This window comes from Sorex fumeus, unplaced genomic scaffold (genome assembly GCF_029834395.1).
Source record: "Sorex fumeus unplaced genomic scaffold, SorFum_2.1 ptg000075l, whole genome shotgun sequence".
Lineage (NCBI taxonomy): Eukaryota > Metazoa > Chordata > Mammalia > Eulipotyphla > Soricidae > Sorex > Sorex fumeus.
The window spans coordinates 22,089,962-22,115,338 of NW_026606132.1; the positions used below are offsets into that span (position 1 = coordinate 22,089,962).

Here is a 25,377-nt window from a genome sequence, read left to right on the forward strand (position 1 = left end):
AGACATCCATTGCTGGGTATCTAATCATGTAAGCTTCCAAGGATATTTCATAAACTCCTGTGACTTGGATAATTATGGATAGCATGGATAATTAGTGATCATTTAAGAATATCTATTTATTTTACTTTATTAACTGATACTCTTTTATAATGACTTTATGGGAGAACTTAGATTTGCTTCTCTCGCTTAAGTCATAAAAGTAACAGGATATAATTAAACCAACAGCACCTACACAGATGTTCCGGATGTTTGGACTTGGTATGATCGGCATCATCATCCTGGGATCTCTGCCCATTTTTTGCTGCTCTTTTTGCCGCAGAAGGTAGGCAAACAAACTTTTATTTACTGATTGATGAGTATACTTGGATATTTCACATAGACACATGTATAGTAGAATTATGTTTGGATCCCATGTACTAGAAGGAAATAGCTTGTGAACAACCTAAAATAGGTCAATTATGATATTCTTTTAAATAAATGCTGTTTTATTTTTCCATACATCTTACACGTCAACTTGCATAGTCCATATATTTGTACAACAAAGAAAATCCCAATTGGAAAGAAAACTGAATTCTCAATCAGGAATTGTGTGAAGCAGAGATGATTTATTAACTCCAAGTCAGAAGGTCTTCTAGAAGTTTTCATAGAGTAGATAGTCATCTACTGTTGGCTCTTTAAGCCTTATTCTCTTTTCAAACTAATGTGTACTATATTTCTTCTTAGTATTTTATATGGGCTGGAGCAATAGCACAGTGGTAGGGTGTTTGCCTTATCATGGCCGACCGAGTTCGATTCCTCTGCCCCTCTCGGAGAGCCCGGCAAGCTACCGAGAGTATTTCACCCGCACGGCAGAGCCTGGCAAGCTACCCGTGACGTACACGATATGCCAAACACATTAACAACAAATCTCATGATGGAGACGTTACTGGTCCCGCTCAAGCAGATCAATGAACAACGGGAGGACCGGACCGTGACCGAGTATTTTATATAAAATCCCAGTTGACAGCTGATGCGATGCTTTTGTTTGTTTGTTTTTGTTTTGCTTTTTGGGTCACACCTGGCGATGCACAGGGGTTACTCCTGGCTCATGCACTCAGGAATTACTCCCAGTGGTGCTCAGGGAACCATATGGGATGCAGGGAATTGAACCTGGGTTGGCCGCGAGCAAGGCAAAAGCCCTATCTGCTGTGCTGTCACTCTAGCTCCCCTGTTATGATTCTTTTATTTAAAAAATATTTCCTATTTACTTGGACATATTGAGTATAGATGTAGATTGTAAGGACAGGACAAGGGTGAAGTGAATGTGACATTTGGCACACAGAACTTAAATAGATACTAGCTTCACTATAAAGGTTAAGTACCTCCTTAAATGATAACTATTGAAAATGAAACATTTTTAATGCTTTTGTTTAAGTAATGTAAAAGTACATTTGAATGACCAAGTGTAAAAGTGTGTTTGAGTAACTGAAATGTTTAGATTTTACTGCAAGAGTTAGGTTATTTGCCTCTTACATTACTTTTTTTTTTGCTTTTTGGGTCACACCTGGCAATGCACAGGGGTTACTCCTGGCTCTACACTCAGGAATCACCCCTGGCGGTGCTCAGGGGACCATATGGGATGCTGGGAATAGAACCCGGGTCGACCGCTTGCAAGGCAAATGCCCTACCAGCGGTGCTATTGCTCCAGCCCCTCTGACACTACTTTTCATGAAGATACTTAGTTTTCTTTTTTCTGTACCTTTTCCTTGAGTCTGATGAATGTATCATACTCATAGTATTTTCAGTTGGTGCCTCATTTATAATGGATGATTTATAATTTTTTGCTGAAAAAATGAGTAATTGAACAAATCAATGTAACGTATATAGAGTTGGCTATACTGAAAGGTAAGTTCTACAGTGAGTTGGATGTTATTATTGCTTACATCACTTTTTCACAACATCTTAAAAACTGTATTGATTGCGATTTTCAACTCTCCCTTTTTGTATATGACCATTAGTTACTTTCTCAGTTTTCCCTCTACCGAGAGTATCTCGCCCACATGGCAAAGCCTGGCAAGCTACCTGTGACATATTCGATATGCCAAACACAGTAATAACAAGTCTCACGATGGAGACATTACTGGTGCCTGCTCGAGCAAATCGAGGAACAATGGGACGACAGTGCCACAGTGTCACTTAATAGGCAATTTCTAGTAATAGACCTCTCATTTTCTTCCTCAGTGATTGAGAATAGAAGTGAAATTTTTACCCTTTCTTCTTCCATGCAGATTTTGTGTTTATATAAAAATTAATCCATGAATAGAATAAATCAAAATAATCTTTGTTGGATATGTGTAGCTGTGATTATACTATTCAATTTAGAGAGGGCCTTTTATACTATGCCTGGTAAAATAATTTCTCTATGACCCTTTTAATGTGCCTTTGCTAATGAGTTTAATTGGTATGGCTATGTACTGGACATTAGTGGATTTTTCTCTAAAGCGAATTACAAAGGATTGTTTCCTGATAAAATATTTTCTTCTTTTTACTTAATATAAACTGCTTGAGAGAACAGTGTCAGTATCATATGAATTGAAAGCATACATTTTGACTTATGGTGATTTCTTTATCTGCTCATTTTTTACTAAGTCAGTATCAATTTACTGTTTATCCGAATTTTTGTGAACATTAGAGGCTCACTGGGACACTGTCCACTTTCTCTGAAGACCTGTAGGTATATAGTATGGGTCTCTCGGAGGAACTCTTTTTTTTCTCTTTTAAAATTTTATTAGGGAAACACCATGAGGTACAGTTGCAGACCCACAAATCCCTGTGCTTGGGTTTCAATTATACAATGATTGAGAACCCATCCTTCCACCGGTGACCATTCCCCACCTCCAATGCTCCCAGCATCCCTCCCACCCCCCACCTCCCCATCCCACCCCATCCCTGTGACAGGCCATTCCCAGCCTGTTCTCACTCTCCTTTTGGGTGCTGTGGTTCGCAAAAGAGGCACCGAGTGGCTATCATGTTCAGTCTATAGTCTATTTTCAGCATGCATCTTGGAGGAACTCTTGAGACATTGAAGAGACCCTTAAGTACCTCTTCCTCCAGTCTTTTCATATATATTAAATAGACATTCCTATTAAAGGAGAAAGCTGTTGTAGCTTTTCTCTTTAGGATTTCAGTCATAAGCCCCCCCAAAGGATGTTTTGACATTCCGTAGCTCTTGCAATTTGGATAATATATTTCATTTGCTTATTGCCTAAGCTGCTAATAACTGGCAAGAGCTGGAGGAATGAAAAATGGGAAGTAATCTGTGGAAGATGGGAAAAATGAAAGCAGTTTAGGTGAAGAGAATAATTACTCTCTTAAGCCAAGTGTATTTCATCCATTTGGTGCTTAATTTGTATTTTCCACAATTGAGCATATTTAATCACTGTTTACTTAACACTAGGTATTGTGAAGCATATGGGAAAGTCTAATCAAAGGTCTTACTTTTAAGGAACTTAAATCTTCTTTGAAATAAACCCTGAGCATGAAACATGAACCAACAATATAAAATGCTGCTTGATTAAGAACTAAAATGATTGATGGCAATAACTTAGAAAAATTCTCATTCAGCCCGTGTCAGGGTGAGCAGAAGAAGTCAGGGCAGTCTTCATGGTGGTGGTGCTAGTTGAACTGAGTTGTGAAGGGGAAGACAAGATTTGCATTAGAAGGGGAGGAGGTATTGCCCATAAAATTAACTACATCTAGTTTGACCACTAGAGATTGCTTGTTATTTCTCAGCAGAGGTTATTTCTAAGCTAGACTTTATCCCTGAAATAATCTAAAATTGAACCTCTAGTTTATTTACAGTTGTCTTAAGGTGTGACATGAGCCAGGTACTCAGGGAACTCAGACCAACAGAAACTAGTTACACATCTACAAATGGGAGCAGAGAGGATTAATGAAAACTTTTCTCATAATGTGCTACTAGTCAGCCTCACACACTTGCATATAAGATGTTTTTTTAATTCATTACATCCCTAAGGTTATTTAATTTCTATATTCATACTCATTAGTAGTGATCAGAAGCCTTTCTGGTTTGTGTCAATGGTAGGCTTTAGACTTACAGAGACTTACATGGAGGTGAAATGAGGAAAAACCTCAAAGGGGACAAAAGGAAGTAAAGAAAGGTGCCTCTCAGGGAGGAGTGGGGAGGAGTGACTGAATTATTTCCACTATAGTAAATAGAGTGCCAATAATAGTCTCCAGTGCTAAATTCAGTTTCTAATCTCTACCTGTAAAGGTTTTAGATAAACCTTAATCTGTATGCATATGTTGGGTAAACATCTTTTTTATTGTATGGTGATAGGATAGTTGAGTGTGTACATAGCTTTGGTAAGGTCGAAAATCCGAACATTCAAATGCCATGCTTGTCAAACTCAGGCAAGTGCATTTTGACATTATTTTTCTTCCAATCAAATTGAATTTATTAATTTGAAGTAAGACAAATTGAGACACTGTTTTAACTATAAAGCCATTTTAAGTAAAATTGTAGATCATCTAATACACAGATGATGTAAATACCACCTGCTCCATATACTGTCAATGTTGCTACTAGAGAGATGACTGTTACTGAAAATTCCCACCTTTAAACAAATTCTGTTGCATTGTTTTCTATATTATAAGGTGGTTTTCATGATGTGTATTTGTTTTACTGTGACTTACTTTCTTAGAATGGAAGGTAGTGTATTGGTAACATACACTATACACTGGGTTTTATAGTCAGAGACTATAAAACACAGCTCCCAGAAGTGCGTGGCCGCATTTGCAGCCGCGCGACATCTTATTATCTCATTCCTATATTGGACAAACTGGCAGGCTACGGAATGTAACCTGCCCACATGGCAGAGTCTGGCAAACTCCCCGTGGCGTACCCAATATGCCAAATACCAGTAACAATGATGGGTCTCATTCTCCTAACCCTGAAAGAGCCTTGAATATGGCACTTTTAAAAAAATCTCAGGGCTAGGATGAAGGAGATGTTACTGGGGCCTGCTCAAGGCAATCGACAAACAACAGGATGGTCGTAATCATCATGATTGGTAACAAATGTGTCAAAAATTACCTAAACATCATCACCCATTGAATTTAAAAAATATGTAGGAATTTATATGTTCAAATCCCCCATGTTTATGTGTGTTTAATTTTAGTGTGCAATGTAATTAGTGAACATATTTTGAAAATTTTATGCACTACTTATTTAACTGCTGAAATGCTTGAAATTTTGAAATTCTCACATACACACACACACACACACATATATAATTTCACTTGGAAGCTTTTATTTTCTCTCGACCATGAAAACAGAGAAAGTTTCCTCTTTCCCCTAATATCATTCTTAGAATGTTTCAATAAAAACTACTTTGCATCAAAAAAACAAAAGAAAAACTTTTCATTCAACTAAAAAAAAAGTGAGATCAGAGTTCCAAATCTAATTTAATTACATGAGTTGGAACTGTTCTTCATATTTTGTGGAAACTTCTAAGTCGTATTCAGGAATGGCAAATTCATTTAGACTAATTTGATAAAATCAATTGGACCTGAATTTGCTAGCTAGCAATTCACGACTCAGGTATTACTCTCATTTACATTAATATTTTTGTTATTTGCTTACAGAGACAAGCAAGTGAGATAAGTGTTTAGGAAAGAACATAGGATTAAAGAGTAAGCCCAACAAAAATTTTGGATTTGCTTCATATTATTTTTTGTTTTAATGTTGACTCCACACTTAACTATAGTTTTCTTAACACTTATTATTGCTCAGTCTCTGAGAATAGTACGGGTTGTTAGCTAGAATAGTTTTGATGGGAGGTTTCTTTGAAAAGCAAACTTGGTACCGGAGATATAGTAGGTACAGCTCTTGCATTTTATGTAGTTTATCTAGTTTCATTCTTGTACCACTATAAGGTCCCACAGGAGTGAATCTTGAACACAGAGCTAGCAGTATGCCCTAAGTATTGCAGGGAATGAACTGAAAACTTTATTAAATTTTGTGAGGCCTTTTTCAGCCACTATCACCGATGCTCTGGGGTTAGTCCTGGCTTTGCATTCAGGAATCACTCCTGGCCCATGCAAGGCAGATGTGTTACCTGCTATACCGTCACTCAGGCCTAAACTGAAACATTAAAACATGAATCTCATACTTAATGATATGATAAAATAACACCATTGTATATTTTCATGGATTGCTGAGCAATTGCACAGTGGGTAGGGTGTTTGCCTTGCATGCAGCCGACCTGGGTTCAATTCCTCCGTCCCTCACTGAGAGCCCGGCAAGCTACCAAGAGTATCCTGCCCGTACGGCAGAGCCTGGCAAGCTCCCCTTGGCATGTCTCACACGGTGAGACCAGTAACAAGTCTCACAATGGAGATGTTACTGGTGACCACTCGAGCAAATAGATGAACAATGGGAGGATAGTGTACAGTGCTATATATATATATATATACATATATATATTTAAGAGAAAGGAAATTTTAAATTTTAAAAATATAACAAGACACTTCGAACTTTGATAAAATAAAATCAAATTAAGATGTGAGCAAACTGGAATGCTGCTCTAACATGAGTCATTATAGATTCGAAATTCACATAAAGCTCATTCTTCTTGGACCCTGCTAAAGGTAATTTGATTACTGAACTAATAAGAGAACATCATTATACATAGGTTATATGTCTGAGCCGTTCCCATAGCAAGAACGTTCAGAGTAGTATTTTAGAGAATTCTGGAATAGTAGGTATTGCTAAAAAGAACAGTTTGTTGCCAAGTAACTAATGACTTCATTACAAAATGCAGTGGACTTTTTTGTCAATTCCCATTCCGCTTATAATCTTTTTGTCTCTTAATTCAGTTGAATGCATCCTTTTGAAAGTTCCCTTCCTTGGATTTTATTATTGCCCTTAATTTTCTGATTCATGTCAGTAAGCTTTCCGCTGGTGGGTTTTCAAGCTTTACACTCATCTATTAGAAAATACTACAGGTACTTAGCAGAAAAAAAACCACTTAAAAAGATCTGTGGGGCAAAGTAATAGAGCACATGCTTGAGGCTCTCAGTTTGTTCCAAGCACCACTTAGCAGGAACCGAGCCCTTGAACCCCAAGCCCCACTGTGAACTTGTTAAAAATAATTCTCGTTCAGGTTTACTATCAGTTTTATAGTAAACCTAAATTCTGATACGAATTTTCTCATGAAATTATAGTCTGAAGCTAGATAATTAATAAGAGAGTCTTAATTTATAATTTATATCACTATAATGATCTGGATGTGAATGACCAATCCATCTGTTCCTTCATTTGAACTGTGCCTTCCTTAATTAAATGTTCTGGTAGTACCTTCAAAACAGTACACGCAGAACTGAATTTATCAGACTTTCCTCCCAAATCATCTCCCTTTTACATCTACCCATTTCTGCCAGAGATTTCTTTAGTCTCCCAGAATTCATCTATTTTTTTTCTTTTTGGGTCACATCCGGCGATACACAGGGGTTACTCCTGGCTCATGCACTCAGGAATTACTCCTGGCGGTGCTTGGGGGACCACATGGGATGCTGGGAATCGAACCCGGGTTGACCGCGTGCAAGGCAAACACCCTACCCGCTGTACTAATGCTACAACCCCTCCAGAATTCATCTTGATTCTTGGATTTATCTAGATGTTTTTCATTCCTTTATCCTCAGTATTTAGTCTATTTGTAGTTTCCTGGTAGTTTGGGGTTTCCTTTAAAGTGAGTTTGGATTTTCCTCTTCTCCCATTTTATTAACTCTGATTAGTCTCGATCTTGTATGCTTATCCCGGGCAATTAGTTGTAGGAGACAAAAAAAAAAAGAACCAAGGTTTGTCTTCGAGGGCTGCTATAACAAAATACCATAGTTTCGGTGGTATAAATCAGACATTTATTTTCTTACAGTTTTGAAGTCGAGATATCCACAGTCAAGATATGATTGGTTTCTTCTTTGGTTTCTAGTCAGATCTTTCTTGCTTGCTTCCTTGAAGATGGTCATCTTCTAACTGTGTGTTTGCATGGTCGTTTGTTCATTAAAGATGGAGGAGAGAAAGATCAAGATCTCTGAGGTCTCCTTTTATAATAACACTAAATTTATCAGATTAGAATCCTACTCTTAGGACTTCATTTAACTTTACTTTCTTCCTCAGAGGCCTAATCCCAAAATACAGCCACACTGGGAGTTAAGATTTCAACATATAAATTTTCAACATAATAAATATTCAGTAGGTAACAGAAATCTAGGTAGCTTCCATGGCAAAGGCATGACTGGGAACTGAAGAGGGGTATTGTCATGAGCTGTCTGCTTCAAAAGTTACAGCAAATACAACTTGGTGAGGACTACACCTACAAGTGGGGTTTGAGAGAACTAAGGGTTGGATGTTCTGGAGAACTTTCCTTGGCACTGCAATAAGAACGTATAGCTGTGCCCCTGGGTAAGGAGATATGAATAAGGATGCCTTCCACGGCAATTTGGACATATACTTTCACTCCTACCCTCCAGATGATTATTTCATCCTGTAATGTCCTGCTGGATTTTTTTTTGGTCCTCAAATAGTACTATTTCATTTCATTGTCATTCAAGAACTTTGTGTGCATTCAAGAATATTTGGATTCCACGTCAAGTGTTAGGTGCTATGAAAGACCGGTGAATTGGTTCATCCTCTGTGATCTCAAAGGACACATAATCTAATAAGGAAGCTATCCAATTAGCATGTTTCCTGCTCCATTTTATGTAGTTCAGGTTGTCTTGTTTGGCCTTCAAAACCAGAGAAGTACAGGGATGTTTGACCTTTTGTTTGATAGAGGAAAAAAAATTTTTTTTTTGTATGAGAAGCTATTTATTAGCAAGTGCAGGAAATGTTTCCAAAGAGAAGGGCGGGATGGCATCTGTGTTTAGAATGACCTCTCTTCATTCATCTTCGTTCATCTCCGTGGCTACTGCCCTGGACTCAGTGTCACCAGCAGTAAGGTGTGCCTGCATGGAAGTGGAGCTCTCTGTGCCTCCAGGCAGGACTGTCTGAAGATGCTCTGAGGAGTGCTGAGAGCCTGTTCCTCGGCGGGGAGAAATGCACCTCTCCCACACCACATCTGAGAATATAAAAAGTACGTCATCCTCACATTTATCTTATTCACCTATTTACATCTGCTGAATGGGAGAAGTCAGTGAAAGTGTTAGATTAAATGCAGCTGGGCTCATCCCACTCTTCCTCTATGGAGTGTTTGTGGTCTTTGAGTCAGCCTGCCTTCAAACAGGTTCCTTGTACCTTTCCCCCATTGTGTACTGAATACAACAGGATGAGGCGGGAGGGTGGCAAGCAGGAGGGTCACCAGTGGCCACATTTTCTCCACTTGGTTATTGTAGAAAAAGGGTACCTCACTACCACCACCACCAAGGAGAGGTGCATTTCTCCCCGCCGAGGAACAGGCTCTCAGCGCTCCTCAGTGCATCATCAGCACCAGCAGTGCATGAGAGTCCTTTCTCCCCACATCCACACCAGCACTGGATCTTATACTTTTGAATATATGCTAGTCTCTGGTGTGAGAAAATGTTTTATTGTTGCTTAAATTTGCATCTCTCGGGGCTGGAGCAATAGCACAGCGGGTAGGGCGTTTGCCTTGCACGCGGCCGACCCGGGTTCGATTCCCAGCATCCCATATGGTGCTCCCCCGAGCACCGCCAGGAGTGATTCCTGAGTGCAAAGCCAGGAGTAACCCCTGAACATCGCCGGGTGTGATCCAAAAAGCAAAAAAAAAAATTGTGCATCTCTCTGATGATTTCTGATGTAGAGCATTTTTTTCATGTGCCTTTTAGCCATTTGTATTTCTTCTTTCAGGAAGTTTTTGCTTATCTATTCTCCCATTTTTTGATGAGGTTGAGTGCTTATTTATTGTAAAGTTCTACCAGTGCCTTACATATCTTGGATATTAATCCCTTATCAGATAAATGTTGGGTAAATAATTTTTTCATTCCATGGGCTGTATTTATATTCTAGTCATTGTTTTCTTTGGAGTGCAAAAGTTTCTTAGATTAATATAGCCTTATTTGTTTATAGCTTTGGTGTCATGTACAGCTCTGTCTATATACTTCTCTATGTATTTTATGGATTCAGGTCTGATATTAAGGTCTAATTCATTTTGATTTGACTTTGTGCATGGTGTTAAAAGAGGTCAGAGTTTTTTTTACATATAACTGACCAGTTTTCTCAGCACCACTTGTTGAAGAGGCTTTCCTTGCTCCACTTCACATTTTTTGCTCCTTTATTGAAGATTAACTGATAATATACCTGAGAGGTTGTTCAGGGTATTCCACTCTATTCCACTGATTTGGGGGTCTATATTTATTTCAATATGCTGTTTTAAATGCTACCTCTTCACAGTACAGTTTGAAGTTGGGATAAGTGATGCCTCCCGTATTCTTTTCTCAAGGATTGTCTTAGTTATTCCTGGGGGTTATTGTTCTGTCTCACATTTTAAAATCTATTTCTTTGGAAAATACCATGTGTATTCTTATAGAGACTACATTGATCTGTACAATGCTTTGGGGGAGTATTGCCATTATAATGATGTTAATCCTCCCAATGCAGAAGCAGGGAATGTGTTTCCATTCTTTTATGTCCTCTTTTATTTAGTGAAGTAGTATTTATTAGTTTTCTTGTATAGGTCTTTCACCCCTGATTCTGAGGTACTTGTTTTCCTGTGACGCAATTGTGGATAGGATTTTTTTAAATATCTCTTTCTTCTCTTTTCTTTAATATCTCTTTTTTCTCTTTTTGTATATTATTTGTATATACAAAAGTCATGGACTTTGCATATTAATTTTGCAGCCTCTCACCTTACTATACAAATCCAGTATTTCTAGGAGCTTTTCTGTAAAAATCCTTAGAATTTTCTCAATACAATACCATATCATCCACAAGTTGTGAGAACTTGACTTTTCTCTTTCCTCTCTGGATGCGCTTGATATCTTTTTCTTGCCTAAATGCTATTGCATGTTACTTTTAGTAATGTATTTAATAGAAATGGTGAGACTGGGCAACCTTGTATTCCACCTGTTCTTAGAGGGAAGGCTTTTAGTTTTCCCGTTGAGTATAAAGTTTGCTATGGATTTGTGGTAAATGGTTTTGACTGCATTGAGGACTTCAGTTTCTATTTTGTCAAGGTTTTTTTTTTTTATCAATAATGGGTGCTAGATTTTGTCAAATGCCTTCTCTGCATCTATTGATATTATCATATAATTTTTAGTTTTTCTATTCATGTGGTGTATTATGTTGATTTATTTGCATGTGTTAAACCATCCTTTCATTCCCAAGATGATTCTCACTTGGTCATTGTGTATGGTCTTTTTATAAATTGTTGGATTGTATTTGCTAGTATTTTATTAAGAATCTTTGAATCTGTGTTCATCAAGGATATTGTGCTGTAATTCCCCTTTTTGGTCATTTCTCTCCTTTTGGACTCAGAATGATGTTTGATTCATCAAGACTATTTGGGAGTGTTTCTGTTTTTTCAATTTTCTGGAAGAGCCTGAAGAGGATTAGCAGTGACTCCTCTTTAAATGTTTGAAAAAACTCAGTAATGAATCCATCTGGGCCTGGCCTTTTCTTTTTGGGTAGACTTTTGATTGCCATTTCAATTTACTTGATCGCTATAGGTCTGTTAGGGTATTCCAGATCATCTTGGTTCAGCCTTGGGGTGGGGGGAGGGGACGGTGTTATAGGAGTCCAGAAATTTATCCATTTCTTCTTGGTTCTCTTGATTCATGGCATAAAGATTTTAAAAGTAATCTCTGACGATCCTTTGAATTTATTGTGGTGTCTGTTGTGTTGACCTCCCTTTCGTTTCTGATTTAGTTTATTAGGGTTTTCTCTTTTTCTTTGTTAGTGGTTTATCAATACTATTGTTTCAAAGAACCAGCTTTTGGTTTTATTGAACTTTTGGATTAAGTTTTGGGATTCCAATTTGTTAAATTCTGCTTAAGTTTTATTTTTTCCTTCTTCCTGCCTGGCTTGGACTCATTTTGTTGGTCATTTATCAAGATCCTATGCTGTTAATTCAAGTTATTATGTGGGCGCTTTGTCTCTGGTAAATGCAGTATTATAAACTTTCTTCTTAGCACTGCTTTTGCTGAGTCCCACAAGTTCTGGTAGCTTGTATCTTCATTCATATTTGTTTACAGAAATCTTTTGATTCCTCTTTGATTTCCTCTCACCCACTGATTATTCAGTGGTGAGCTTTCTAATTTTCAGGATTTTTATTTAATTCTCTGATTCTGTTTGTGATTAACTTGTTTTCAGTACATCACAATCTGAGAAGATAATTGATCTAACGTCTATCTTCTTGATTTTTCTGGTGGTATGTTCTGTGGCTCAGCATGTGGTCTATCTTGGAGAATATTCCATGTGCATTGGAGAAGAATGCATATTCGGCTTTCGGGGAATGAAAAGCCTTTTATTATATCTACTAACCCCCTATCTTCCATTTCTTACCTCAAAGCCAGCATTTTCTGTCTGAGTTTTAGTCTAGTAAATCTATCAAGAAGCGGCAGAGTGGTATTGAAGTTTCCAGGCACTATTGTGTTTCTATAAGTTTTCCCTTTGAAATCTATTAGCAATTGTTTTAAATATTTTGCTGGTCCCTGATTGGGTGGGTATATGTTTAGGAGTGTTCTTTCTTCTTGATGTACGCATACCTTGATGATTAAGAAATGACCCTGTCTCTTATAACCTCTTTGAGCCTGAAGTTTGTGTTTTCTGATATTAGTATGGCCACTCCAGCCTTTTGAGGAAGTATTTGCTTGCAGAATTGTCTTTTAACCTTTGACTTTGAGTCTGTTTTCTCTGACTATTCAAATGTGTATCTTGCAGACAGCAGAATTTGGGATTCAACTTTTAGATCCATTTTGACACTCTGTCTCTTTATTGGTACATTTAGACCATTGACATTGAGAGAGAATATTTTGACTGAGTTTTCTGCCATATTTAAGTAGGAGTTTGGTGTGTTTGTGGGGTTTGTCTTGTCTTAAAATAATCCCTTCTGTTCTTTTAAAGTTAGTTTCAAGTCTATGAAGTTTCTGAGCTATTGTTTATCTGTTAAATTTTGCATTGTTCCTTCAACTATGAACAAAAGTCTGACTGGGTAAAGCACTCTTGGTTGAGGCATTCATTTCATTGGTTTTTTTTAACTGTATCCTACCATTGTCTTTGGGCCAGGAGGATCTCATTTGATCTATTGTAAATGTTAAAGACGCTACTTTCTATGTAATTTCCTTACTTGATCTTGCTGCTTTCAGTATTGCATCTTTATCTCTGGTTCATTCTTTTGATTAGGATATCACTTATAGTCTTTTTATTTGCATCCTTTTTAGCTGGTATCTGGATGCGGGTACTCTACAGCTCTGGGAGCTTTCGGCAATGATGTCTTTGACTGTTGTTTCTTCACTGGGGTTGCTTTCCTATCCCTCTGGGACTCTGATGATTCTTACATTGTTCCTCTTGAAAAAATACTTGTCCACTGTTTATTTTGAGTTTTTTCCATCTTCTGCTGTTATCTGGAGGTTTTTTGCATCTCATCTTGGAACTTACTGACATTATTCTCATCTGCTGTTAATTTTATAATTGAGGCCTTCCACTGATTTTTTCATTTCACCTACCATTTTTTAAATTCTCACATTTCTGCTTGTAGTTTTATCATTTCTGCTCTCATATCCTCTCCTGTATTTTATTGGCTGTCTATTCCATTGTTTCTTTGAGCTCATTAAACATCCTCAACATTTTCCTTTTTCAGAGTTTTATATAGGTGGATGTTTCTGGTTGAAATGTCAGAGCTCCCATCTTTGTCCACTTCCTGTGGTAGGGTTCTGTTCTGGTTCCTTTGATAGTGTTGGGATGATTCTTTCCAACATACCATAATCATTCCCCTCACCACTGCTAGGAGAGGACTCTGGGGGAACTTGTTGGGTGGTGGTCTCTTCTTTGCTCATGAAATATACTCCCTTCCAATTTGTTTCTGTGTAATTGTGTGGATCCTTGTGTTGATTCAAGGAACTTTTTTTTTTGGACTAAACTTAATGCTATTCTGTTGATTAGGGTTCTGTTGTTTCTTGCTCCCACAGCTACTTTCTTGTGGGGTTCTGAGGGATGTTGATTGGAGTAAGAGGTAATATACCATTGGCCTCTTGTGGTTGGGGTATCCAGGCTGCCCTGATGAAAGTGCAGTCAAAGATTTGGCCTTCTGGCATATATAGGAGCTGATTTATCTGACACCAGTTAAGGGTACACCATGTCTTCTGCTGCTCTGACCTGTGGGAGGACACAAGCATCTGCTCCTTTAGTTGGGTCTTGCTGGTTCACTGGCAATGTTTAGGGTCTTGCTCGGGCGTGCTGGGTCACTCATGGCAATGATTAGTCCCGCAGGGAGAGGGGGTTTGGCCATTTGCTATTCCCTTCATATGTTTCTTCATATTCTACATATGAGAAAGATCATTCTTTTATCTGTCCCTTTCCTTATAACTTACTTTTCTCTATATGATACTCTCCACATCCATCCACATAGCAGAAAATTGTATGATTTTTGTCTTTTCTTATAGCCATTGTATATATGGACCATTTCATTAGCCAGTCATCTGATCTTGGAAACTTGGCTTGTTTCCATATTTTGGCAATTGATAATGCTACAATGAGCATAGGAGCCAAATGCCTTTTCTAAAATGGAGATTTGGGACCCATGGATTATACTAAGAACTAGTATTTCTGAATCTATTCTTAGTTTTTATGAGAAGTTCCCAAATTTTTTTTTCAGAAAGGTTTAACCAGTACACATTCCCACCAGCAGTGGATGCTGCTTCCTTTGATTTTTTCAAAAAGATATATGTCAGTCTCACTGGTGTGAGGTGATATCTCATTGATTTGACTTGCATTTAACTGATGACAACTGATGCAGAGTATTTTTTCATATAACTATTGGCCATCAGTATGTTTTCCTTGAGAAATTTCCATTTATCTTTTCTCCCCCCTTTTGATGGTTTTGATTGTTAATTTTTCTTGTTAAAGTTTACAAGTACTTTATAAATCTTGGATATCAACCCTTTGTCAGATTAGTGGTGGGCAACTATTTTCTCCCAGTCTTTGGAGTGTCAGTCTTAGTTTCCTGATCATTGTTTCTTTTGCAGTGCAAAAGGTTTTAATTTGATAGAATTTAATTGCTTCCATTTTCTGTCAATGACATTGAATCATTAACGATTCCTCCAGATTCAATGTCATGAAGGGTTCTGCCTATGTTTTTTTCGTTACTAAGGTGAAATGAACACAATTAGCTTTAAAATAAAATTGATGGATAAAGAAAACATAGCTATTGAAATTGTTTAAAATAATAAATAAAGACACCAGAATATTGGAAAAATGTATGCCCCTGATTTGTTGTTTATAAGTCTGAAATTCAAAAAGTCCTATAGCCACGGCTCCAGAAGCACAAGGACTTAATGCAGAGCCCAGCAGCTTGGAGCAGAAAAGTGAACGGACTATGCGTTAATCCATGCCACCATGTCTGCCCGGAGGGGAAAGGGTGTTGGTCCCTTCCGCCTTCTCCCCTCTGGAAAGAAAGATGGCAGCCACTTGGGAGCCTTGTGGAAAGCCAGGTATGAGCTGGTGGTGACAGGGCGACTAAAACCTCATGGGAAGGGGGGCATTCCCGGCTCATCCTTCACGCCCTACCGAGGTCACCAGTTGCCCCCCATGAGCGGCTCTCTGGCACGGCCATGGCTCCAGAGCACAGACACCAATCTCTTAATTATCTGACTCTCAGTAGAAATACTTCCAGGGTTAATAAGTAAAATAGCAGAAATCCAAAACCGCGCGCGGCTGTGTGACATCATTTAATTCTTGAACCTAGCTGTAGAAAGCAAATCATTTCATAATGCTTTTTCAGCATGTCTGATTTGGGGGGGGTAAACTCTAAATAATAATGGTGCATCTTTTATCGAAACAATGAATCTAGTCAAAGTAGATAGAGTGTTAACTAGAATTCATCTGCCTCACAGGCATTGGGAAGGGTGGGGGGGTGGGGGTTTATTGGGGTTCTTCGTGGTGAAAAATAAGTATTGGTAAAGGGAAATGTGTTTGATATTTGCATGACTGAGACCTAAACCTGAAAGCTGTGTAACTTTTCCCACAGTGATTCAATAAATACATAAATTATAAAAAAAAGTCCTATAAACCTAAAGGTTTTTGTTTTGAAACTCATTTGGCAACAAAAACCTCATCTGACCTGAAATTACCCATTTTCTAATCATCATTTCAGCTTAGAGTAAATATCCATGTATTTTGTTGTAATAGCTATGATTCAGTTGATCATGAGTTGCTGATTCAGATCCCATCGGATCATATACCAATTGTATCAGACCAGATTGCTTTTCTAAAATCCATTTTTTTTTCCATTCTGAAATACATCTCGCACCAGTGGACTGAGAACTGTGTAGTTTGAGACCATGGTTACTAATAAGCACAGCATCATAAATAGACCATAGGTAAATCATACATATTTGAATCTTCACCCAATTACTTCATCTATTCCTGGGGACATTTTTATGATTAATTGAGAAGATGTTTATTTATTGCACATCTGTCTTACCTAGTGGAGCTCAGTGACAATGCAGTAATGTAGTTTTAGTGGAGAAAAGTATTACCTTCAAAGCCATCATTTCAAAGGCATACCTATCTATCTCTGGACTCCACATGCTAAGAATTGGGTTGCACTGTATAGGCAGCAATATTATCCAGGCACCAGCATCTTGTCTTGTGTACTTCCTAGCACTGAACTGAGGATAGGGATGTCTTATCTGCCAGAACACTGGCAGATATGCAAATATATTTTACCTTGCTCAATTCTTCATTCTTCCATATATTACTTTCCTGGTTTATCTTTAGTTCTCTAGTAAGTATATAAATTCAATTAATATTTTTCTGAGTTCCTATTGAATACTAGGCTCTTTGGAGAATATATCACTACAAGATAAAAACCCTTGTCCAAAATTATTGCCAAGCTTGGCAGAGGGATAGTGAAAGACATACTAAGTGGGTCAGAGACTGAACTATAGGCAGGTCTGTATTTAAATCCTAGCTCCACTTGCCTAAGACTGCTGACTTTAGGCAAGTGATTTTCCTTCTTGGTGCTCAGTTTCCAATATCAAAAATTGATAGTGATAAAAAATCATACCAGCCTCATCAAGTCACCATTAAGATTAAGTAAGATTATGGACCTGTAGTGCTTATATACAACCTTGGCACATAGGAAAGCTGTCGTATTTGTCATTATTATGCATTAATAGCTAATGATGCATTGTGGTTTAATGGAATGAGTCTGTATTTGAGAGTCAGAATGTTAAAAGTTCAAATGTTACCATTTCACTTATTAGCTATGTGTGACCTGGTATAAGTTCTCTTACCTTTGTCAGTCCAAATTTAGTCATTTTCAATATAGAAAACACAGTATCCGTGCTATAGGGTTATGAGAATTAAAGGAGATACAGTTTGTATACTACTTAGACAAGTTCATTGGCCTGTCAACTCCTAAGTGATCTCCTCCACCTGTTGTCCACTCAAGCGCAAGTAGAGGGTTGGAAACCAGAAAGTATGAAAGTGCTTTGAAAATTACCTATGCTAATATAATGTGAACTACCACTAATTAGTTTTGAAGTTCAGTGGAGAAAAAAATCCCTATGGCTTGAAGTGAAAGTTTCTTAGACAAGAAATACAAGTTGGATCTTGAAGGTGGGTAACCTCGATGCCATCAGATAGAGGTAATACAGCATTCCTGTTATGGAATAGCAAATGATCAAAATGACACTAAATAGAAAAATAATAATAATGGTTACAGTGATAACTGAATGAATCAGGAATAATACCTTCCCATTGTTGTCTATTACTCTTCAAAAGGTCTCACTTTGAACTTTTAATGTTACAGCAAATGGGCCAATTCACTGCGAAGAAAGGGAAGTATGATTTTGAAGAATTTGAAGAAAAAACAAAACAAACTGAAGCGTTTTTTTAATAAGTATATAATGCGTGATGGTGGTGGAGGGGACAATGGAAGGAAACAAGAGCCTGAAGGTAATTCACAGTCAAATATTTGATATTTTTACTATCATCTTGATTTAGCTGATGCTTATTTTTTCTCCCACAAATATCTGGATCGTGGACCACAGAAATATCAGTTTCTGAAATGGTATTATCACTAGGATTTGAAAAGTAGTTTTGAATTATATATAGTAGAATTATATGATATATAGAATTATATGATATATTAATAATATAATTATCTATATATTATACGGGCTGGAGCGATAGCACAGCGGTAGGGCGTTTGCCTTGCACGCAGCCAACATGGCCAACCCAAGTTCGATTCCTCCGCCCCTCTCGGAGAGCCTGGCAAGCTGCCGAGAGTATCTCGCCCACACGGCAGAGCCTGGCAAGCCACCCGTGATGTATTCGATATGCCAAACACAGTAACAACAAAATCTCCAATGGAGATGTTACTGGGCCCACTCGAGCAAATCGATGAACAACGGGAGGGGAAAAAATATAGCCTTGACCTGAGTTTTTTATTCCCAAAATCATAGTGACAGATATAAGTGAAAATAAAATGATTGCTGAGAAAGGATGTACACTTCAGAGAAGAATACTGGATTGGGAGTCAGGGGACTCAGGTCATTAGCTTGTGGTATTTCCATGGGCAAGTACCAAACTGTCAGCTCCTTGATATAAGCTGAGGTTTTAATGTAATTTAAACAATATGGTGTATGAAAATTCTAGGGCATTACGCAAATATGAGTTGTTCATTTCTTGTCTTAGTTAGAAGAAGGTGAGTTGAATAGCATTTTGTGTAATTTCCCATCAGGAGACTATAGTTCTGTCATTTTTTACAGTGTTGTTTGAGCAAGTACTTGAACTTTCCTAAGCTTCAGTTCAAGTTGCAAAATGAGAGATTTAGACTTGGTGAATTGAAAGTGTCATATCAGAATAAACAAAAGGCATCATTATGCAAAGCTTTACATGCGTATGATAAATTATTTATACAAAGTAATTATGAGTATATAATCATAATGTTATGCACAATAAACACTATAACTTTGTACAAATTTGGTACAGTACATGTATGCATATGTACACATGAACACGTATATGGTGTTAGACTAACAAAACTTGATTTCTGTGAGCCATTCATTAGAGCATGAACATTTACTTTTTTTTCAGAAATTGTCATTGTAAATGGTGTTTGTTATGGTATGTTTTGTCAGGATGCCTCATCATTAGATAAAATGATATACCGGCAAACTATAAATATATGTTACAATACATTTAATATACAGAATTCATTATAGTCATTTCCTTTTGTAACAAATTGTGATGGAAGTTGTGTAACTCGTATTTACTTTGTTCTTTTGTAGACTTGATCTCCCCCTGAGAGGGATGCAAACGTTTCAGAGAAGACTTCTCAGTTTTCAATAGTTTTAAAAATATAAAATTTGGTTCCTATAATCTTCACGTTAAAATTTAAAATAAAGTTTATGTTTTGTTTGAGCATCAAACCAGAGTATGGATTCTTCTTACTAAATTATTTCTGTGAAATTTTAAAAGCTATGTGGCATTTCATGCCCTAGAGAGCAATGTTTTGTAATGTGGGTTATCAACATATACTACTGTTGGTGCTAAATAAGGAAGATTTTATGTCACTCACTTTCCAGAAAAGTTTGGGGAAGTTCAGGGAGTATATTTAACTCTAAATGACAGTTCATTTATTATTTTGAGGACAAAGGTAAAATATATTCTTGTAAGATTCCTGTTTTAATTTTATAATTTATTGCATTTTTTCACCATAAAGTTTAAAACAGGAAATTTGGTAGGTGGGGATATGTAAAAAAAGAAAAAGATAGGCCATAATCTTACTCTGCAGAACTGAATGCTGTTGCTATCTGATACTTTGTTTGCTTTTTAAAGAAAATATTTGTGTTCTTGGTCATGAACAAGAGAGAGTTGTCCTGTCTTTAATGGAGTGCACAATCTCACTAGGGAAGAATCCAGGTAAAGATAAGTGATGAGAGGGTATCATAACAAGGGTGCCAACTTTGCGAGTGCAGATCTGAGGAGCAGTGTAGCTCAGATTCCAGAAATAGACAGATTTTGAAAGGTAAAATGGATTAACAGAAATTTTCATGAAATCACCATTTGGTACTAGGAGCGTTTCATGAATGAAGGCCCTTGTACACGCAAGTATTTGGAGTATTTGGAGCACAGGAGTAGTTCAGGGTAATAGTAACTTTTACCTAGGTGTTAGATTAGAGAACTTAATAGCCCACAATAAAGAAGCATGTTGTAGTCTGTGGTCAGACGGGAAAAACTGAAGGCTTTGGAGCAAAAAAGTGTTATGTTTACATCTATATCCTTAGAGATCACTCTATCATGTGATGAATTGGAGTTGAATAACATTTGAGTCAGAGAACCAGTTAGGAGCTTTTTGAATGGATAATGGGTGAAAATATGGCATCCTGGACTAGGAAAATGGAACTTTTTTAATCTATTTAGATAGAAATAAATAGACTTGGGGCTGGAGCAATAGTACAGCGGGTAGGGCATTTGCCTTGCACGTGGTCGACCCGGGTTTGATTACCAGCATTCCATATGGCGCTCTGAGCATCGCCAGGAGTGATTCCTGAGTGCAGAGCTAGGAGTAACCCTTGAGCATCACCAGGTATGACCCAAAAAGCCAAAAAAGAAAGAAAGAAAGAAAGAAAGAAAGAAAGAAAGAAAGAAAGAAAGAAGAAAGAGACTTGAGATCTACTTAATATATAAAATATCAGTAGGACTTGGTCAGTGTGTGTGTGGTAATAAGTGGAGGAGGGTTGAAAGAAGAGCATGGATTTCAGGTTTTAGGTGATGGGCCAATTAGAAAGGTCATTGCACTGTTTGTTGAGATGCCAATGAGAATATGGCTGTTTGGTAGGGGAAGATGGGTCATTTTGGGATGACTTGAAGTTTGTAATATTTGAGTATTCCTGTGGGCAATGAAAGTTTAGATGACAAGTAGATAGATATGTGGGTGTGGAGTGCAGCAGGAAAGATCTGGCTTGATATAAAAGCCTAGGACTCTCTAGGCACTCTATAAACACCCAATCCCCCTAATTAGCAAACTCAGTTCTGTAGGCTGACCTTTAGCAGACAACAAAGACTTGCCCTCCAATTCCAATATGACCCTGCTATATTTTTATATAGCATTTATTATATGAGACTATGCTGTATCATTTAGACACTGATGATGTTTGCTATTTAATATATGTCTACCTATGCCAGAATATAATCTCTGTTAAGGTAAAGATTTTTTGTATTTTTTCCAGTGATGCATTCCAGGACCCTAGATTAGTGCTCTGACACGTTGAAGGTACATAAAAATAAGATATATATTGGGTAATTAAAAACAAAGATGGTTCATGGTGGTCTTCACTTTGGTTGCAATAAATAGACCCTTTCAAGGAGAATCAAAATCTTGGAAAAAAGATCAAACTGTATATCAAATGACCACCATAGTTCAGTAAACAAGTGATGATCACCATAGTTCAATAAACAAGTGGTTTCTTTTGAAAAAAATTATGGGTAAGTTACCTATAGTATCATATTGACTTCAGATATACAATATGTTGGTTAGATATTTGTATAAACTGTAAACTGATCATCCCAATAAGTCTAGCTACCATTTGTCACTATACAAAGTTGTGGTGTGAACTTTCAAAAGATTCTTTTAGCGGCTTTCAGTTTTTCAATATGCAGTACATTATTATCTATGGTCCCCATGTCACACATTTATATACCTGTTCTATAACTGGGATATTGTGCTTTCTGACCCTCTGCGCCCATTTTACCCAAACTCAGCATCCTCACCTCTGACAGGTACCATCCTGCTCTTTGTATCTGCAGGTAGTTGCTTTTAAAACTAATCTCCAAGAATCTGATACTGCTTTTCTAAATATTGAGATACACACTTAGGGAAAGCTAAATGAAAAAATGACCACAAAGTTTTCCAAAAGAATTATGTAATAAAACAATACTTGAACAATAACTGACTACCTGTTTTTTGATAATTCCATTTGTCATTTTGTTATAACAAGAAATCAAGCTCCCATTTGACCCAACAATACCACTTCTGAAATATATCCCAGAAATGCAAAAAAGTATAGTAGAAATGATCTATGCACCTGTATGTTTATTGCAGCACTATTTACAATAGATAGAATCTGGAAAAAACCCGAGTGCCCGATAACAGACTGCTGGTTAAAGAAACTTTGGATGTGGGCCAGTCTCTGAGGTGTGAGATGGTATCTCATTGTGGTTTTGATCTGCATCTCCCTGATGATTAATGATGTAGAGCATTTTCTCATGTGCTTTTTTGCCATTTGGGTTTCTTCTTTGAGAAAGTTTCTGTTCATTTCATTGCCCCCGTTTTTGATGGGGTTGGATGTTTTCTTCTTGTGGAGTTCAACCAGTATTTTGTATATCCTTGATATCAACCCCTTGTCAGATGCGTATTTGGCGAATATCCTTTCCCATTCTGTAGACTGTCTTTGTATTTTGGTCACTGTTTCTTTTGAGGTGCAGAAGCTTCTTAGTTTAAGATAGTCCCATTTATCTATCTCTGTTTTCACTTGCTCGGCCAGTGGCATGGCATCTTTGAAGATACCATTAACTTCAATGTCATGGAGGGTTTTGCCAACTTTGTCTTCAATGTACCTTATGGTTTCTGGTCTGATGTTGAGATCTTTAATCCATTTTGATCTTACTTTTGTACATGGTGTTAGGCAGAGTTCTGAGCCCATTTTTTTGCATGTAGCCGTCCAGTGATGCCAGCACAATTTGTTAAAGAGGCTTTCCTTACTCCACTTCACATTTCTTGCACCTTTATCAAAGATTAGATGATCATATGATTGAGGGGAGATGTCAGTGTATTCAACCCTGTTCCATTGGTCTGCAGTTCTGCCTTTGTTCCAATACCATGCTGTTTTAATTATTACTGCTTTGTAGTACAGTTTGAAGTTCGGGAGGTTGATTCCTCCCATTTTCTTTTTCCCAAGAATTGCTTTAGCTATTCTTGGGGGCTTATTGTTCCATATAAATTTCAAGAGTGTTTGCTCCATTTCTTTGAAGAATGTCATGGTTATCCTTATAGGGATTGCATTGAATTTATACAATGCTTTCGGTAGTATTGCCATTTTGACAAAAGAACAAAAGCAACCGATGCTGGCACGGATGTGGCAAGAAAGGGACACTCCTTCACTGTTGGTGGGAATGTCGACTGGTTCAGCCCTTCTGGAAAACAGAATGGACGATTCTCAAAAAATTAGAAATTGAGCTCCCATTTGACCCAGCAATACCATTCCTGGGAATATATCCCAGAGAGGCAAAAATGTATAGTCGAAGTGACATCTGCACTTGTTTGTTCATTGCAGCACTCTTTATGCCCAAGAACAGATGACTGGTTAAAGAAACTTTGGTACATCTACACAATGGAGTACTATGTAGCTGTTAGAAAAGATGAAGTCATGAAATTTATATACAAGTGGTACAACATGGAAAGTATCATGCTAAGCGAAATGAGTCAGAAAGAGAGGGATAGACATAGAAAGATTGCATTCATCTGGGGAATATAAAGAAACAAAATATGAGATTAATACCCAAGAATAGCTGAGATCAACACCAGGAGGATTACTCCATAACTTAGAGGCCAGCCAGGCATTCTAGGGGAAAGGGCAGCTCAGATAGAGAAGGGAGCACCAAATAAAGGATGTTTGGAGGATCCTCCCAGGAGGGGAGATGCATGTTGAAAGTAGACTATGGACTGAACATGTTTGCCACTCAAAGCCTCTTTTGCAGAACACAACACCCAAAAGGAGAGAGAGAACACAAGGGATTGCCTTGCCACAGAGGCAGGGTGGGATGGGAGGGATGGGGGTGGGAGGGATATTATCCATGGTGGTGGAAAATGGGCACTGGTGGGGGGATGGGTATTTGATCATTGTATAATGGAAACCCAAGCACAAAAAATTGTAAATCTACAACTGTACCTCATGGTGTTTCACTAATAATAATAATAAGAAGAAGAAACTTTGGTATTATCTACACACTGGAATACTATGCAGCTGTTAAAAAGTCATGAAATTTGCATATAACTGGATCAACATGGAGAGTATCATGCTAAATGAAATGAGTCAGAAAAAGAGCGACAGACATAAAAGGACTGCACTCATTTGTGGAATACAAAGTGACATAATAGGAGGCTAACACCTAAGGACAGTTAAAATAAGGGTGAGGAGAACTGCCCTATGACTTGACAGCTGATCGCATGCACTGGGGGAAAAGGTAGCTGGGATAGATAGAGGAGCACTAAATAAATGGTAGTTGGAGGGATTGCTTGGGATAGTAGATGCCTGTTGAAAGTAGACTATGGACCAAACATGATGGCCGCTTGTTACCTGTATTGCTAACCATAACACCCAAAATGATAGAGTAAGAGGGAAAGATGGATTGTGCCTGCTACAGAGGCAGGGGCTAGGAAGGGATGGAGGTGGGGGAAGGAATACTGGGAACATTGGGGATGGAGAATGGGCACTGGTGGAAGGATGGGTACTTGAACATCGTTTGACTGAGACACAATCATGAAAGTCTGTAAGTCTAAATGTATCTCACGATGATTCATTAAAATAAAAAACCTATAAAAGGTCTTTGGATAATAAAGTATATGAAGAAGATATAGGAGTTCATGGTCTATATACAGCAGGGTAGTTGAGCTAAAGAATTCAATTTGTATAGCCAGAGTCTGGAAAAAACCTGAGCACCCGAGAACAGATGACTGGTTAAAGAAACTTTGGTACATCTACACAATGGAGTACTATGTAGCTGTTAGAAAGGATGAAGTCCTGAAATTTACATACAAGTGGTACTACATGGAAAGTATCATGCTAAGCAAAATGAGTCGGAAAGAGAGGGACAGACATAGAAAGATTGCATTCATCTGGGGAACATAAAGTAACAAAATTGGAGACTAACACCCAAGAATAGCCAAGATAAGTACCAAGAGGTTTACTCCATGGCTTGGAGGCCAGCCACACACTCTAGGGGTAAAGGCAGCTCAGATAGAGAAGGGAGCACAAAATAAAGGGTGTTGGGAAGATTCACCCAGGATGGGAGATGCATGCTGAAAGACCAAACACATTTCCACTCAGTTCCTCTTTTGTAAACCACAGCACCCAAAAGGAGAGAGAGAACAAGGGGGAGTGCCCTGCCACAGCGGCAGGGTTGGATGGGGGGAT

At 37.8% G+C, this 25,377-nt stretch overlaps 1 protein-coding gene across 1 annotated transcript in view; it reads left to right on the forward strand.

Moving 5' to 3' along the window:
• The window catches only part of FMR1NB (FMR1 neighbor), a 51,747-nt gene that overhangs the window by 22,492 nt on the left and 3,878 nt on the right, over positions 1-25,377 (forward strand). Inside the window, exons 4-5 of the mRNA XM_056130252.1 lie at positions 226-322; positions 17,988-18,133. Of these exons, the coding sequence (XP_055986227.1) occupies positions 226-322; positions 17,988-18,133 (243 nt within the window). The remainder of the gene's footprint in view (positions 1-225; positions 323-17,987; positions 18,134-25,377) is intronic.